The sequence below is a fragment of the Megalobrama amblycephala genome, linkage group LG14 (assembly GCF_018812025.1).
Source record: "Megalobrama amblycephala isolate DHTTF-2021 linkage group LG14, ASM1881202v1, whole genome shotgun sequence".
NCBI classification, from domain to species: Eukaryota; Metazoa; Chordata; class Actinopteri; order Cypriniformes; family Xenocyprididae; genus Megalobrama; species Megalobrama amblycephala.
Genome location: NC_063057.1, coordinates 39,134,835 through 39,152,578, shown reverse-complemented (window position 1 = coordinate 39,152,578; position 17,744 = coordinate 39,134,835). Strand labels below are relative to the sequence as shown.

Here is a 17,744-nt window from a genome sequence, read left to right as displayed (position 1 = left end):
ATGTAAAAAAAAAAAATAGTGCACATTTAATTTCTAACATTTATGTCGATCTTCTGTCATTTATTCGCTTGGCTGTTTCCTTATAAATGTCTAGAAATTCATCAAGTTTTTCGTCAGGTGTCTTTTCTCATTCTATGATGTCATTGCCGTCTTGACTCCAGCCAATCGCTGCATTGCTGATCAATGTTTCTACTATCGATACATATCCCCTTTTAAGCCCAACACACGAACGCGCAATTATCTCAGACAACTCAATCCAGCGATACTAATCATACACAACAGGTGTGTTCGAAGAACCCAATTAGCCGGATCATGATTAGCACAATGATATCATCTTGGATGTGTCATTTGATCTCGGATGTAATAAGCGACGTACGAAGAACGGGCCCCTGGAAATTGCCTGTACACACTAAATTTTAGCTGCGTAGTTTACAGCAGAATTATTATTTTTTCTTTTCTTTCTGAAGTGAACGATCAAATTAAATTAATGTCCTTTAAATCAGCACTTCAATTTAAGCTAACAATGTAAAGGCTTGGTAATATTGTATGGTTGATTACACTTGACAAAATTCTTATGACCACACTTTAGTGAAAATGCTTAGAAGAAAAACTCTTCAAAATACTGAAATGTATATATATATATATCAGCTTGCTCAAAAGTGCACAAATAATTCCTTTTCAAGTTATCACTTATTTCAATAAACTATATCAATAAATTCCCTGTACACTATTTCAACCACAGTTATTATTATTAAGGTTTCACACAGTTCCTTGTAGTGCTCAAACTTATTGTCACCTTTCAGTACACAAGCTTTAGTGTCTGCCTTATGGACGTCTTAATGAAACACTGATGAACTGCAAGTCCTTAACGCTAAATGTGGGCATATCTGTGTGAAGTTACATCTCTTCTTGCCGAGTTGTGACACAGCAGGTCCGGGCCGGGCACGAGCGGGTTCGGGAACATTGGCGCAGGTCCGAGTTTGACTATCACTCCCTCCGGGAAATAAACGACGCCATGGTTCTGGATACTGATGGATTTATTGTCTTTCTCATTCTTTTCTACGCTATCACGTTCACCGTCAATGAAATCCACCGTCAAACTCTCGGGAAACACAAACATACTTCACATACCTCGCTGGCTGCATATAACCAAAAGGGAATGAATTCTTTGAAATACCCCGATCAAAATACAAAAATGAAAAGCATCCTTTCTTCTTTGCAACTTCTTTGTAACTTTAAATCCACATGCAGAGATATTAACTTCTCGCCAAAAGTCCGTTTTTTCCTGTTGCACCTTTCAAAAATGTCCGTGTGTACCGCATATGTACTTTAGTTCCTACTTAACATAAGCACTCAATATGCATGAATTAATTTAAACAAACATAAAAACATGTTAAAACGACAGAAATAATATGTATGTAAATTATAGAACATATTAATTTAAAGAAATATGTACTGCAGCTATACTTTTCCACACTGAGAGCAGGTGTAAGGCTTCTCTCCAATGTGAATTTTCAAGTGGACTTTAAGGTTTTCCTCTGTGCTGAAACTCTTTTCACACAGGTTGCAGGTGAAACAAGTTCTAGTTCCAGTATTTTGAGCTATTTTTCGTGAGGTGTTTTCTGTCTGTGAGTGACTGAAAGATTTTTCTCCAGTAATGAAATCATGAAGATTGTTATATTGATCTTTCTTTTCCATTTCATTCAGTACTTCACTTTCCTCTTTTAGTACTACACACTCCTCTTTCAGTGCCATCAGGTCTGAGGCAAAAAAGAAAGAAAATGGTGAACACCAGTTTAATGGCACAAAGCACAGACATCCAAACATTTATACATATTAAGCATCAAAACCAACTGCATGTAAGAGAGCACAGCAGAACAAAACAAGTGTTCAAACTTAAATGTTATGAAGCGACGAGAATTCTTTTGTGTACAAAATCAAAACAAAAATAAAGACTTTATTCAACAATTTAAACCGTTATCATACATAGTAACTCGGTGCAGGCTTTCTTGTTTATGTCTGAATACCGGCTCATTATTGGCCTGATCCTGTGTCAGCATTACATGTATGCGTCATGCTGCTCACGTGATCAGCTTCGGCCAATACTCTCCAGACTTGATGCCAGAACTGTTTCAGAGTCCACAAATGCGCAGGAAGAGATCCACAAATGCACAGATGGTAATTCACAAATTAATGCAGGGAGAGACGTGCTTGTGACATAAAAACATATTTGTGAATGTTTTTTATTAGCAAATCTCATTTTAAATTATTTGTGAATTTAATAATTTTTTGTGACACTCATATATTTATGGATCTTATTCTATTAATTTGTGCATATGATTATTTTTGTGAATTACTTTGCATTTATTTGTGGATCCTAATCTATTTATTTGTAAATTTGCTAGTTTCCCTGATTAAATCTAGTTTTGCAGGTTTTTTTGCCACTCAGTCCAGCTGAGGGAGCGTGTTCCGGCAGGACAGTGACATCAATACACCCTCCATTGGCATCGGCCATCAAAAATCCATTATTGATTGACCACTAGTTAGTGGCTTTGTATTGTTGGCAGAATTTGCCCCTTGCTGAAAACTAAATGAGGAAACCTGACCTATAATATTCAACAAGAAATTTTCAGTACATTTTATTTCACTATAAAAATTCAATGGTTCAAATTTAACAAAATATTCAACATCTGGGAACAGTACATAACAGAAGAAAAAAAAAAAAAAAAAAAAAAAAAAAAACATTACTGGTATGAATCTTGAGACAAAACAATGGCAATGAAAGATATGTCAGTGCAAGTAGCCTGTAGGTGGCACAAAGACTTAATTTAACCAACTATGATAACTTCGTTAGATGGTAAATCAATACAAAACATGGTTTTGGTGAGCGCTTTGTAATATGTATTCACATTAGATTTTAAAGCAACAAAATTCGTTTGCAATAAGACAAACCAGATTCAAATTGCCCGGCAAATTCGTAAAGCAAAGAACAATAATTTCTAGCTGATCAACATTATGAAAACTGATAAAACCTTTAGGAACTTAGATAAAACAGCAAAATTCCTAATATTACTTCCAATATTTCCAAATTATGTTCATTTTCATAGAGTGGGCCAATATCGTGACGATTATTTAAAATCAATTGAGAGAAGCAGATATCGTTATCGTGATTAAAATACGATTAATCGTGCAGCCCTAATTTAATTTAATTTGACTTGACATTTGATATTCAACAGTATTCTTGACATTTATTCAACAGTGCTTTTGATCTGCCTGTATTGACACTATTCTTTAAAAGGAAAATTATATACCAATTATCAATGTAAAGCTGCTTTGACACAATCTGCATTGTAAAAAGCGCTATATGAATAAGGGTGACTTGACTTGACAAGTAACTTTCAGTTGAAACAGCTGAAACATGCATTTTAGGCCCCTTCCACACGTTGACGCGTTTTTGGGAATACGCACAAATTTTGTACCGGATAGTCATTTCGTCCACATGGATCCGGCGTTTTCGAAAGGTGAAACCGCTATTTTTTTAAACCAGGTCCAAGAGTGTATAAATCTGAAAACGCCGTCTGCGTTTTCGTGTGGACAGCCTATCCGTATATTTTGTAAAACGATGATGTCATCACCCCATGTGTCGACCCTAGTCAGATGGTGCTAACGCCACAAAACAGCAACAACAACAATAGCAATAGCACTCTTGATGCTTGTGTTTGTGCTGCAGAAGCTACTGAGCCAAAATAAAACATTATTACTAAGCTTTACTATAGTTTGTATACAGCGCGCAAGGATTATGCGCATGCTCCAGGTCTTATTCGCTGTTTTAAGTGTACCCAGGTGGAAAAAAAAGTACATTTCTATAATATACTTAAAGTTCTCTATTTTCATGCACTAATTTTGTACTAAATATACTAAAAATTCATCTTTAGTACTTAAGATCATCTTAAGTGTCCGAATTACAGCGCGATCTAGGGTAAGCTCTGGCTTCGTGTGAATGTAGCCTTAAGCCCTATTCGGACGGGATTAGTTTTACATGGGGAGGTGGGGGTAAAGTAATATTACCAGAGCTTCTCAGTGATTTTAGTCCCGTCCGAATGTGCCATCTCAGTAATCATTACGGACAATGTCAGTAAAGATTACGGTGACTTTTACCTTCTGTGAAAAGGTCCGGAAAAATTACCTCAGGTAATACTAATCCCGTCCGAATAGACCCGCTGTAAATATGTACGGTAAAATTCCGTCATTTCCTGTTTAAAAGTAGTTTTCTGCGCATTTCTCAATCATGGAAGCACTTGAAGAAACATTCATTTGTGTTGTAGGTGGTGGGACAAGTCTGTGGCAAACCTCAAGTATTTTCTACATACCATTCAGAGCAAAAAGAAGATCGAAGCAATTGTCAGAGGCACAAAACTAATTTTATCTTTAGCTAAGTGCTTATTATCATCATAATCCAATCAGAATTTAATTAATAAAATCGGACCTAACTGTTATTTATAGTTTATATATTTAGATTATATGTGTTTGCGCACATTGTATCAGGAAGCAGCATATACCCACATGATGACAGGGAGGTGATGGCAGTGCGTAAATCGAGTTACCCCTCCCACTTCTGCTAGTTTTACTGAGTTGTCTTGTCCCGTGCGAATTAGCCAATTAATATTACAGACGTCCTGAGGTAAAATTACTTTACTCCACCTCCCCACGTAAAACTAATCCCGTCCGAATAGGGCTTTAGTCTAGGACTAGCCCTTGTCTATGAAACCAGGGGGGAGTGTCTGTTATGCCTTAAGTGAACTTATACAGTCGAGAAAGACAAGGAATGAGTTCAGTATCAGTATTGTATGATGATCTGTGCATTATGTCTTAAAGTGACAGTAACTTAATGTCTTTTTGATGTTAATCAAAACAACAAAAGACAAGGAAATCGCTCACTAGCTTTTGTAACTTTAATGAGGATTTATCTTTAAATTATACAGCCAAACATGCAATGTTATTTTACATTTGATTACTTCAATTAGACCTACCTGAAAAACACAATTTCATTCGTATCTTTGCTCTATTGATTTTAATTTGTGCTGTTGCTTGTAGTTTGATTATTTGTTATTTATTTGACAGCAATGCATTTTCCCCTCAACATAGCACATACTGAATCATCCTTAAACCATGATGCAAACCGAACCAATTTTAAATTATCGTGCGACGTAACAACGAGCACAAACCTAAGAAGATCCTGCTTCCAAGTTTAAAGGCAGTATTAGTATTTGTCTGGTCATGTGAAATTCTTTGTATTCTTCAAAAACATTAATTTCTGTAGAGCTGGACATTTTAATAAATATAAAATGAATGAGTTCAGCTTTGATAATGAAACCAACCTGTTTGTTCCTCAGTATCTTCTTGTTTCACACTGAATATTTCTTCATCTTTCATGTCTTCACTCTCCTCTTTAATAAACTCCATCTTTGTTTGATCCTCAGTTTCTTCTTGTTTCACTGTGAATGTTTCTTCACTCTCCTCTTTAATAAATGCCATCTTTATAATAGTGTCACATGGATCTAAGTCACTTCAACGAGTTTGTGTGTGTTTGTCATGTTTAAGATAATTAACATAAGGAATAAATAACATTAATTAATGTTAAATAAAGCACTGCAACGTTGCTTTCAAGAATGGTTAATTAACAGTACATAACTTGTAAAAAACAAATTGACTGAACAGTTAGAATTGATTTAAAAACTAAATGTGTAAAAAAAAATCAAACCTTTCTTCAGCTGAATCACATCAACAGATGCAGGAGCACGGCACAGCTTTATGATGTCATACCTTCAGACCAAAATAAAAGTCCTGCTCACAAAAAAAATATTAAGAACTTCCCATGGAAGAGTGTGACAATCTAATAAGCAAAACTTATTAATATTTAAATAGCTACAAATGTGGGTTACAAGTTTAAAATACATGAAAAAAAAAAAACTTATTAAGAAGAGTTCATATTACACACAAAAATAGACAGTAGGCAAAGACTGTTTTAAGTGGTCACTGGATTCTGAGCTCTGCACGCCTGCAAATTCTCTCATTATAGCAAGTAATAATGTAAATAACAGATTCACTGTGCAGCCAGCATTACTGACTGTAACAGAACTTTGTGAGATCGAGTTGAAGATGAATTACAGCTTTTTATTAATGTTTGTTTTTTTTAAATGGAAGAACATATCCTTATTGTGTTGGTTCACCATCTGCCTATATGTTCAGAAAAGTCATATTTTGTGTGTAGAACCATTCCAAATTAAGGTCATTATGGGAGGTTTCTTCTGTATTGTAAAGAAGAGTTTTTTGGAAGTTATTTGCTTACATGAGCAAGTGTATTTTTTTTTTAACAAGGTCTGTTAATATGCAACAAAAAGAAAATGAAAAAGTACAGTATTTACAGTCAAAATCCCCAACACAACCCATCCCTCTACCCATCAGACATAAAGTATCAATTACAATGAACAAAGACCAAAATATATATACTTATATGTACCATTATGGCTACTTAGGCACATGTTCTGTGCTGTAACACCAAATATAGCAATAAAAGGAGATGGGTCTAATGGCGATTTTTAAAAGTTATACAAACTTGGGCATGTGCCTGCTTACATCTGTCACAAATAGGGTCTAGTTCTGGTCTGAACTTAGATAACCTAACCTTCAACCAATGAAGCCAGTGTAATACCTTGAATTGCACAACCACATGACATATAGATGATGAATAAATCTATTTAATAATTTTCTGCCCAGTTGTTCCTGAAAATTGTTTATTCAAGCCTTTCTCCCATTAATCTTTTAAGTGATCTAAATCAGTGGTTCTCAACCACGATCCTGGAGGCCCACCAACACTGCATGTTTTCCATGTCTCCTTAATCAAACACACCTGAATCAGGTCATCAGCTCATTAGCAGAGACTCCAAGTGTTACAATATATTCGGTTCCTGAAATATTCTGTTCCACTGGGTGGCGCTTACGCGAATATTCATGATATCCTCATTTTGTGGGCGTGTCCTTGAGAGAACGCGAAAGCAAATGGAACTGAAAATATTAGTAGACGCTTCTCAAATCGCATCGGTTTAATGGATTATTTCGAAAAGGTAATAAAATATTCAGTGTTAAGCAACAGTTCACATGTTCAAAGTAATACATAGTTTGTATAATATGATAAATCGTCTGAGCTATTTTGCCTGATTGAGTGCAGGCATTCAGATAAACAGAAGGATACAGCAGAGCAAACATGAGCGAATATCCTTGTTTTACACTGATGTGTTTTCTGTTTAGTGTTTTTATTTGTGAGGCTTTAAAAAGTTTTTGAATAGTTTGATTAGTTTGCTTCCTTCGTTGTCATTCTGTGACTAACTACTGCATAGTGTTGACAACTTGAAATAAACCTCTACAAATGTATCTGTGTCCTAATAAATTAAGCTATAGACTGGTGTGAATATTCTGTCATCCTTAATTTCTTGATTATTTTGATATTTTCAGTGTTTATCACCACAGTAAGGCTACCCTTATCAACTCTAAACTACAAATATTTCATGTTTTCTCATATTTTACTGGATATCATGACAAATTTTCATTAAAGTCAAACAAGTAAATGCACACTTAATGTTATTTGTCACATATTTTTGTTGCAAAGCAACAACAGAATTTTTCAAACATTTTGAGTTATTCACTTTCAGCAAATTTCTTTTTTTCCCCAGCAAATTTCTTAAAAATATATTTGTACAAACAAAAATATTCAACAACTGAGACATAAACTGAACAAATTTCACAGACATTTGATGGACAGAGTATTTGAAAGTCTGAAGTGGCACCAGCTGCTTTAGTGCATCTCATCCTCAGCACCAGATTTGCAGCTTTTGCTGTGAGATGTTACTCCAATCTTCCATCAAGGCATTTCACATTCTCAAACATGTCTGGGGGGGACATATGGTTACATGTGGTTTGGCACTGAAAGGACAATCAGCTGTCTTTCTGTCTCCCTTTAGCACTGTCTCAGGCATCTTACATTACTGACCTTGCAGTTTATTGCTCTGTTCACATCTGCAGTCCTCTTATCTCCTGCAGCAGGACTAAGGCACATTCACACAGGTGATCAGAGACCCTGGTCATCTTTATTCTGGTGTTTTTCAGAGTCAGTAAAAAGGTCTCTTTAGTGTCCTAAGTTATTGTAACTGATGACCTATACTGTAGGTGCATGTGCAATAATTGAAATAAACATGACAAACATTGTTAAAGCCCTTTCTAAAGATCTGTAAAGCTTATTTGGAATGCACAAAATAATCTTTAAAATGAAAATTGACTTTTCTTTTTGGGTGTTTTTTTTTTAAACAACAAATCATATAAATACTAATTACATTAAATGTTATAACAAGTACAGAAGTAAATACTCTATGAATGTAACTCAAATTGAAAAGACATTTAAAACAATATGTGAAAAGAAGAAATGCTAAAGGTTCTGAGGTAAATATTAAAACAGGGCCTTGGCACTCGGGAACAGCCTTCATTATGTCTGGATCACACACTGCCAGAACTATCCAAGACTTCAGCTCTCATATCCAATCTGAAACAGACAGTGACTTTACAAGATGATGAGTATGATGTGGAAACATCACAAAAGCAAAACAAAACCATATGACATTGGTGATAATAACAAGTATAACGTCATCTTGTAAAGTAGCTGCTTATTTTTTTCTGTGCATTTGTGCTGTATTACCTCACAGAAATAAATGATATTATTATTATTATCAGAATTATTTTATTTGACTGCTTTTTAAATAGTTTTAAATCAGGTAGGCCTACATAAGGTTGTTTGAGTAGCCTATGTGTTATGTTTGACACATTTCAGGGTTTTGTGCTGCAATATCCTGCCTTGTCAAACTTTAAATATAATAAAACTAAACTATAATTTCCTATCATAATTATAATATTTTGAACAAAAATAACATTATTTAAGTAGCTGCTGGCATGAAGACTGTCATCAAAACAAAGTTCCAAAGGTATATTCCAAAGGAATATTTTATTACCTTTTCGAAATAATCCATCCAGTCTGTAAGTTTTGCCTCTTTGTCGCCATCTCTGTTTGAAACCTGTAATTACTGTTAAGTGAACATTTTGTCTTTAAAGTTGTGTTAAATGCCGGAAAAATTAGCAAGTGTAAGGATTCGAGCGAGTTTGACAAGGACCAAGTTGTGACGGCTAGACGACTGGGTCAGAGCATCTCCAAAACTGCAGATCTTGATACTTGATACTGATTGTTAGAAGGCAGCTGTCTGTCTCTGAGATGAAGAACACATTATTAGCTGTTTGATAACGTAGTCAAGCAAAAGGTTGATCATATTAACTCATATTAATGAATGACAGAACCGTCGCAAGGGCTGTGCCAAGTGTGCCATTAGTGTGTTCACAGAGGAAAACTGCTGAGTGGAGGTGGGGCTAATTTACATATTCATAGATCCGTGTATATTAAATGAGACAAGGGTTTACAAGCTATTTGACAGCATGAAGAAATTTTTTTTCACTTGAAATATTTTTTAAATATTGTCATTTTGGTGATCAAAGATGAGTTTTAAGGGATAAAATATTTGACCACAGGGGGACATTAATCTAGTTAATGATTTAAAGGTGCCCAAGAATGCTTTTATAAGTCTAAGGTGTAATATGTAATATTATGTAATATAATGTAATATAAGTCTAAGGTGTCCCCTGAATGTGTCTGTTAAGTTTCAGCTCAAAATACCCCATAGATTTTTTTAAATAAATTTTTTTAACTGCCTATTTTGGGGTATCATTAACTATACACTGATTTTTTCAGCGCACCGCCCCTTTAATTCGCGTGCTCCCTGCCACACCAGCTCTCGACTATATTACAGCGCATTTACAAAGTTCACACAGCTAATATAACCCTCAAATGGATCTTTACAAGATGTTTGTCATGCATGCTGTATGCATGCTTCGAATTATGTGAGTAAAGTATTTATTTTGATGTTTACATTTGATTCTCTATGAGTTTGGGGCTATGCTCCGTGGCTAACGGCTAATGCTACACTGTTGAAGAGATTTATAAAGAATGAAGTTGTGTTTATGAATTATACAGACTGCAAGTGTTTAAAAATTAAAAAAGCGACGGCTCTTGTCTCCGTGAATACAGTAAGAAACGATGGTAACTTTAACCTCATTTAACAGTACATTAGCAACATGCTAACGAAACATTTAGATAGACAATTTACAAATATCACTAAAAATATCATGCTATCATGGATCATGTCAGTTATTATTGCTCCATTCGCCATTTTTCGCTGTTGTTCTTGCTTGCTTACCTTGTCTGTGCACAGATCCAGACGTTAATTCTGCCTTTCCTTGTCTAATGCGTTGAACATGGGCTGGCATATATGCAAATATTGGGGGCGTACATATTAATGATCCTGACTGTTACGTAACAGTCAGTGTTATGTTGAGATCCGCGTGTTTTCCGGAAGTCTTTTAAACAAATGAGATTTACATACGAAAGAGGAAGCAATGGAGTTTGAAACTCAATGTATGTCTTTTCCATGTACTGAACTCTTGTTATTCAATTATGCCAAGGTAAATTCAAATTTTGATTCTAGGGCACCTTTAATGCACTGAGTTCTGCAGTTACAACACTCTACAACAGCAGAATGTTACTTTTAATTATTTTAAACCTAATTCCTAGTCAAATTAGAATGATTTCTTAGTTTTACATATCATTTGTGATTGCATTTTTTATAGATAGGGCCAGACGTGCAGTCTACCAATCACATTAAAGCGAATTCACAGTATAGAGACTAGCGACATGCAGCGAAAAAGTCGCTGGCGGTGTGAACGGGGCTTTAGTAATGCATGCACACAACTGACTTTTTTGCTGCATGTTGTGTGGGGCTCTGTAAAAATGGGAAATTTGCTCCATGTTTCATAATTTTTTCTGTCTTTATTGCATATTAGTGTGATCGAAATGGAGGTTGATGGAGGTTGAATGCCTTTATCAGAAAAGTGTAAAGAGAGTTGTGAGGAAGATGGAGTTTTTTGTGTGACTTCTTTTAATAGTTTGCTTAATTCCTGCGTTAAGCATTACATAATATGCTTACGATGCAAATGCTAAGAAGGAACTAGGAACTAGGAACTGGAACAAGTGTATGTGTATGTTCGGGACCAAGGAACTGATTATTGGATGGCCTAAAAGGACTTCAAAGTGAGACAGAATACAACTTGCTCTTTGTTTAAATGTTATTTGCATTATGATTAAAATTATAGGATTCACTTAATTTTAGATTCTTTTAAAGTAAAACTTTCTTTAAAAGTTAAGTAAAAATAAATAAATAAATGGCCATTAAACAGAAAGCAATGGATGTCAACTTGATTTTTGTGTGTTATATCAAGTGCAGAATCACAGAGATTCGGCTGATACAACAGTGGTCTGTGAAGTTCAAGTGATCATCAATCATGACTCCAAGTTCCTGGCTGTCCTGGATGCAGTTAAGATTGATGAACCCAGCTGAATGGAGAAGTTGTGATGAAATGTAGGGTTGGCCGAGACCACAAGCAGTTCTGTCTTTGCAAGGTTAAGTTGAAGGAGGTGGTCAGGAAATGTCTGTCTTTCTGGAGCTGCTGGTGTGTGTTCACTCAGTATATAATAATAATAATACATTTTATTGTTCTTGTACCAGCTATTACTTGACCTATAAACCATCCTTTTTGTCAGGAATAACAACAGATGCCTTGACTGAAGGTCTGAGACAGGGGAAGAGGTCACTGAGTAATTTGAGGCAGAAGGTGAGTGTCACAGACACGCCAGGTTCCAGCACCCTCCAATCACAGCGCACACCATCCCCGGAGTTCTGATCACCGCCACCTGCACCTCATCAACGCACCAATCACCAGCACTACTTAAGACACACTCACACACAGCCACATTGTCTGGTCTCGTTAGTATCAAGGACTTACCTTAATGCTTACCTCAAGGACTCTTCCTACGACCTACCTGTTCTCCGTGATCCAATTCCTTATCTCCTTGTATATCTGGCGTGAAGTGTTGTCTGAAGTCACCAGCTACATTCAGCAAGTATCATTCTCCATTGTCACTCTGCAAACACAAAGGACTGTGTCAATTCTACATATCATCCATCTGTCACCAACTTGCATCGTTTACTCACCTGTTATCATCCTGATATCTCTGCTTGTGTTCAATAAACTACACTGTTTGTTATGTCTCCTGTCTCCCGGTGGGTCCTTCCGTAACAGAAGACCGGACCAAGACAGCGGAACACAAGTATGAGTCATTCCGATCCATTTCAGGAGTTGGTGGATGTGCTGCGTCGCACGCTTCTCGTGCCGCCACCATCACAAACATCACCGCCAGCTCCAGCACCAGCTCCCTCCATCACTTCCGCATCCACCACCACCGCTTCTTCGCCGCACCTGCACACCAGTCCCATGGCCAAACCGGCGCCCTACTCAGGCTCGGCGGAGGAGTGCAATGGATTCCTTCTACAGGTTTCTCTGATCCTGGAGATGCAATCGCACCTGTACCCCACTGAATACTCCAAGGTAGCTTTCATCATATCTCAACTTTCTGGTAAAGCTTTGCAGTGGGCCGATTCCATCTGGTCACAGAAAAGTCCCGTAACGCAGACTTATTCTGGATTCGTTGAACACTTCTGCGAAGTGTTTGGAAAACCATCCTGGGATTCGTCAATCGGTGAGAAGCTTTATAAATTAAAGCAAGGAAAGTTGTCTGTTAATGAATATGCTCTACAATTCAGAACCCTCGCTGCTCTAAGTGGATGGAACGAACAAGCACTGCTGACGTCATACCGTCAGGGGTTGGATCCTCGCGTGCGATTGCATCTCGCTGCATACGAGGATATCATCGGGCTTGAACGTTTCATCCAACTATCCATACACTTCGCCACTCGTATGCAGTCGTGTCTCGAAGAGCACCAGGGTCAGAGTCTACCCAACATCTCCCTCTGCCGGCCTGAATCCGTCAGCTCCCCAGAACCAGCCTCAGAACCCATGCAATTGGAATCTTCACGGCTGACTCGCACCGAGAGAGAGCAAAGGCTGACCCAGAATCTTTGTTTGTACTGCGGATTACCAGGGTATATACTCTCCACATGCCCTACACGTCCTCCACGTCCCATGGTGAGTGCCTTTGTTTCTATTCTCCAGACGCAAAAGCCACTCACCACGATTGTAACTCTTACTGCTGCCAATGTTTCCCTTCCAGTATCCGCCCTCATCGATTCTGGGTCAGCAGGCAACTTCATCTCTGGCGCCCTCTGTCATCAGCTCAACATCAAGACCCAGAGCACGCCTAAGACTTACCAGATCGAGTCAATAACTGGTAGACCAGTGAGTAGAAAACGAGTCAGCCGTATCACAAAACCTGTCCACCTGCAAGTCGGATTGCTACACCGTGAAACCATTCAACTGCTGGTTCTGGAGGGTTCCACCGCTGACGTGATTCTAGGGCGTCCGTGGTTGCAGCTCCATAATCCCATCCTCTCTTGGAACACTGGAGAAGTCCTGAAGTGGGGCGATACCTGTTTTCCCGAGTGTTTCTCCAACCTGCCAGTTCCCAAGTCTCCTCGTTCTACCATCCTTCCAGTCTGTGCCACCTCTGTTGAGAGTCCTCTAGAGATACGCCCCCTTCAGCGACGTATTCTGCCCCAAGAGAGCCTCCAAGCTGCCTCCACACCGGCCATGGGACTGCGCCATCGACCTGCTTCCGGGTGAGCCAGTGCCCAGGGGTAAGATCTACCCCTTATCCATCCCGGAGGAGAAGGCCATGGTGGACTACATCGAGGAGGCCTTGGCTCAGGGATACATCCGACCATCCACTTCCCCTGCTGCATCCAGCTTCTTCTTCATGGCTAAAAAGGACGGAGGCTTGCGGCCGTGTATCGACTACCGTGCACTCAATTCCATCACCGTCAAGTTCCGGTACCCCCTTCCTCTCGTCCCAGCGGCCCTTGAACACCTCTGCGGAGCCACCGTGTTCACCAAGTTGGACCTCCGCAGCGCCTACAACCTGATCCGGATACGTGAGGGGGATGAATGGAAGACCGCCTTCGTCACGCCCACAGGCCACTACGAGTACCTCGTCATGCCGTATGGCCTGGTCAACGCCCCCTCCGTATTCCAGGACTTCATCCACGAGGTGCTCCGGGAGTTTCTCCATAAGTTCGTGCTGGTGTATATCGATGATATACTGATCTACTCCCGGAGTATGGCCGACCACCAACGCCACGTTGCGGAGGTCCTGCAACGCCTGAGGGAATTCCAGCTCTTCCTTAAAGCCGAGAAGTGCTCATTCCATCAGCCCTCAGTGCAATTCCTTGGTTACAACATCGACCACAGTGGCATCCAGATGGACGAGGGGAAGGTGGCAGCTATCAAAGACTGGCCAACACCTACCACTATCAAAGAACTCCAACGATTCCTCGGTTTCTCCAATTTCTACAGAAGATTCATCCATAACTACAGCTCCATAACTAGTCCACTCACAAACCTACTCCGCAAAAAGCCCAAGTCTCTGTCCTGGACCCCATCTGCCACAGAAGCCTTTGAAAGCCTGAAACAAGCCTTCACCACCACTCCACTCCTGGTGCATCCTGATCCAGACAAGCCATTCATCGTGGAAGTAGACGCTTCAACCACCGGAGTTGGAGCGGTCTTATCGCAGCAGCAGGGGAACCCGAGCCGTCTCCATCCATGTGCCTTCTTCTACCGCAAGCTCAACCCGGCGGAGGTAAACTACGACATCAGAAACCTGTAGTATCTCCAAGCCGCCAAGAGGCTAAACCCCAGACAAGCCAGGTGGGCTCTTTTCTTCACAAGGTTTAATTTCACCATCTCATACCGACCCGGCTCCATAAATATCAAGGCTGACACTCTATCACGTATCCATGCTCCTGAAGAAATTACTGAAGAACAGATGATTGTCAACCCCATCACCTGGTCCCAAGAAACTCTCCCTCCTTCCAATGCCTCCACCGTCACTCCGCCGGGTTGTCCTCAGGGCTTGCAGTTCATCACTCCAGCACGGCGCACACAACTTATCCACTCTGCATACTCCTCACTAGGCACTGGCCACCCGGGGGTCAATGAAACCCTCTCGCTGCTGAAGGAGCGCTTCTGGTGGCCCAACATGGCCAACGACATCAGGAGGTACGCGCAGGGATGCAAGGAATGCGCCATGTCGAAGAGCCCACGCCATTTACCATCTGGCAAACTTCTTCCTCTGCCGTTCCCAACCGACCCTGGTCACACCTAGGAGTGGACTTTGTAACGGACCTACCAGCTTCTGACGGGTGCACCTCTACCCTCGTGGTCGTGGACAGGTTTTCCAAATCCTGCCGACTCATCCCTCTCAAAGGCCTGCCCACAGCCATGGAAACGGCTGAAATCATGTTCAATGCAGTCTTTCGTTACTACGGAATACCTGAAGACATTGTATCCGACAGAGGTCCGCAATTCATCTCACGAGTCTGGAAAGCCTTCTTCTCCCTCCTAGGTGTGACTGTGAGCCTCTCCACGGGATACCATCCGCAGTCGAACGGGCAGACGGAACGCAAGATCCAAGAAGTTGGGCGCTTCCTCCGTACCTTCTGCCATGGCCACCAGGACTCTTGGAACCAGTATCTGGGTTGGGCCGAGTACGCCCAGAACTCCCTCCGACAGTCTACCACCGGCTTAACACCATTCCAGTGCGTACTCGGCTACCAACCCCCACTGTTCCCCTGGTCTGGGGAACCATCCGACGTTCCATCTGTGGATTACTGGTTCAGAGAGAGCGAGAGGGTCTGGGACTCACCAGCTGCAGCTGGCCCTTCGTAGACGCAGGATGGTCGCGGATCTACGACGCTCTGATGCACCCACCTATCAGCCTGGTCAACTGGTATGGCTATCCACCAGGGACATCTGCATGCGTCTATCCTGCCGTAAGCTGAGTCCCAGGTTCATACTGGGGTACTGTCACAGACACGCCAGGTTCCAGCACCCTCCAATCACAGCGCACACCATCCCCGGAGTTCTGATCACCGCCACCTGCACCTCATCAACGCACCAATTACCAGCACTACTTAAGACACACTCACACACAGCCACATTGTCCGGTCTCGTTAGTATCAAGGACTTACCTTAATGCTTACCTCAAGGACTCTTCCTACGACCTACCTGTTCTCCGTGATCCTATGCTCCTTATCTCCTTGTATATCTGGCGTGAAGTGTTGTCTGAAGTCACCAGCTACATTCAGCAAGTATCATTCTCCATTGTCACTCTGCAAACACAAAGGACTGTGTCAATTCTACATATTATCCATCTGTCACCAACTTGCATCGTTTACTCACCTGTTATCATCCTGATATCTCTGCTTGTGTTCAATAAACTACACTGTTTGTTATATCTCCTGTCTCCCGGTGGGTCCTTCCGTAACAGTGAGCTTTAAAAATCAAACTTCAATGCTTTTGTTTAAATTTATTGAATTTTAAATGGTGTCAGGATTTGTAAATTTGTAATGTGTAATCCTCTTAATTTACAGAGGCATGTTCACACCAAGAACAATAACTATATTAGCGTCCAAACCAGCAGACAATATCATTGTTTATTCTGTAGATTTGTTGTCTGTTGTTTAAAAGATCAAGCTGTGAAAGCAGGATGGGTTTTGATTAGCTGTCTACGTTTTTATTGTTCATCAGCTGCTGAAAAAATAATAATTCTGAAAGTGATTCCATGTAATTTATCTGTGCTGTTATTGTTATAATTGTGATGTGGACTCTACTATTCTGTTGTATTTAAAAAGATTATGACTATTCAAGTAGACCGATCAGTCAAGAGTCAAGACAACAAAAGTCTAGCTGAAGAAAAGAGGCAGAGTAGAGAGTTTGGTGATGAGAAATGAGAACACAGATTACAAACCGACAATGAAAGGAAAATGATTGCCAGAAAGTTAGCAACAAAGGTTGCAGGCATGTTGAATGAGATATCAATAGATTCACGAGGGGAAAAAATTACAGAATATTTGAAGTTCACAATGGAAGGGAAAAGCTCAAATTCACAAATGCTTTATACTGTATTCCTTGCTTGTTATTGGCTTTTCTCAAATAAACTGAAAAGGGGTTCCAGCTAACATCCACACTCTCAGCCTATGGTTAGAAGCATAGTTCCTTGTTGGTTTGAGGTGTCGAAATATTAGATTTTTGAGTTACGTAGTAAACTTCCCCTCCACAAGTCCTTCATGAAAATGCAGAATTGAACTTGGTTTCAAAATAACTTCTGCTCAAGACACAAGTTCAGTGGAGGAATAAAAAAACATCTATATCATCATTATTCATGGTTAGTAAATACTACTTCATAAAATACTGATAGATATAGATTTAAAAGTGTCATGTTAAACATTAGTTATGACTGGTAGATGATTTGGGAGTCCAAATTAATGGTTGTGTACTTGTAAATAAAACATCGGTCCGCTATCTTAGATGTTGTTAGTATGGCCTGGAAAGTTTTGGAAAAATGTAATGCTAGAATTAAATGTATAGCTAGATATGCTAGTTTTTATGCTTGTTTTTTTTAGATAAATAAAGTTTAAAGGTACTTGCTGCAGGCCTAGTACAAAGTCATCTTTGGATGACCAATTTATCCAGTATGTGGATGAAAAAGTTACAAAATACATTGTTAAGAATAGTTTTAAGAT

At 39.6% G+C, this 17,744-nt stretch overlaps 1 protein-coding gene across 1 annotated transcript; it reads right to left on the bottom strand.

Annotated features, from left to right (window-relative positions):
* Window positions 1-990: 990 nt before the first annotated feature.
* On the bottom strand, window positions 991-5,905 carry LOC125245292 (zinc finger protein 470-like). Its single transcript, XM_048155828.1, has 2 exons — window positions 5,379-5,905; window positions 991-1,760 (listed from the first exon to the last, which is right to left on the bottom strand). Exons 1-2 carry the CDS (start codon window positions 5,533-5,535, stop codon window positions 1,462-1,464), a joined length of 456 nt encoding a protein of 151 aa, XP_048011785.1. The 5' UTR covers window positions 5,536-5,905; the 3' UTR covers window positions 991-1,461.
* Window positions 5,906-17,744: the final 11,839 nt, after the last annotated feature.

Excerpts from the sequence above, each read along its gene's own strand:
- LOC125245292 (XM_048155828.1), bottom strand. The coding sequence starts at position 5,535 with ATGGCATTTATTAAAGAGGAGAGTGAAGAAACATTCACAGTGAAACAA. Across the intron at positions 1,761-5,378 it reads AGATACTGAGGAACAAACAG|ACCTGATGGCACTGAAAGAG; the intron begins GTTGGTTTCATT and ends TTTTTGCCTCAG.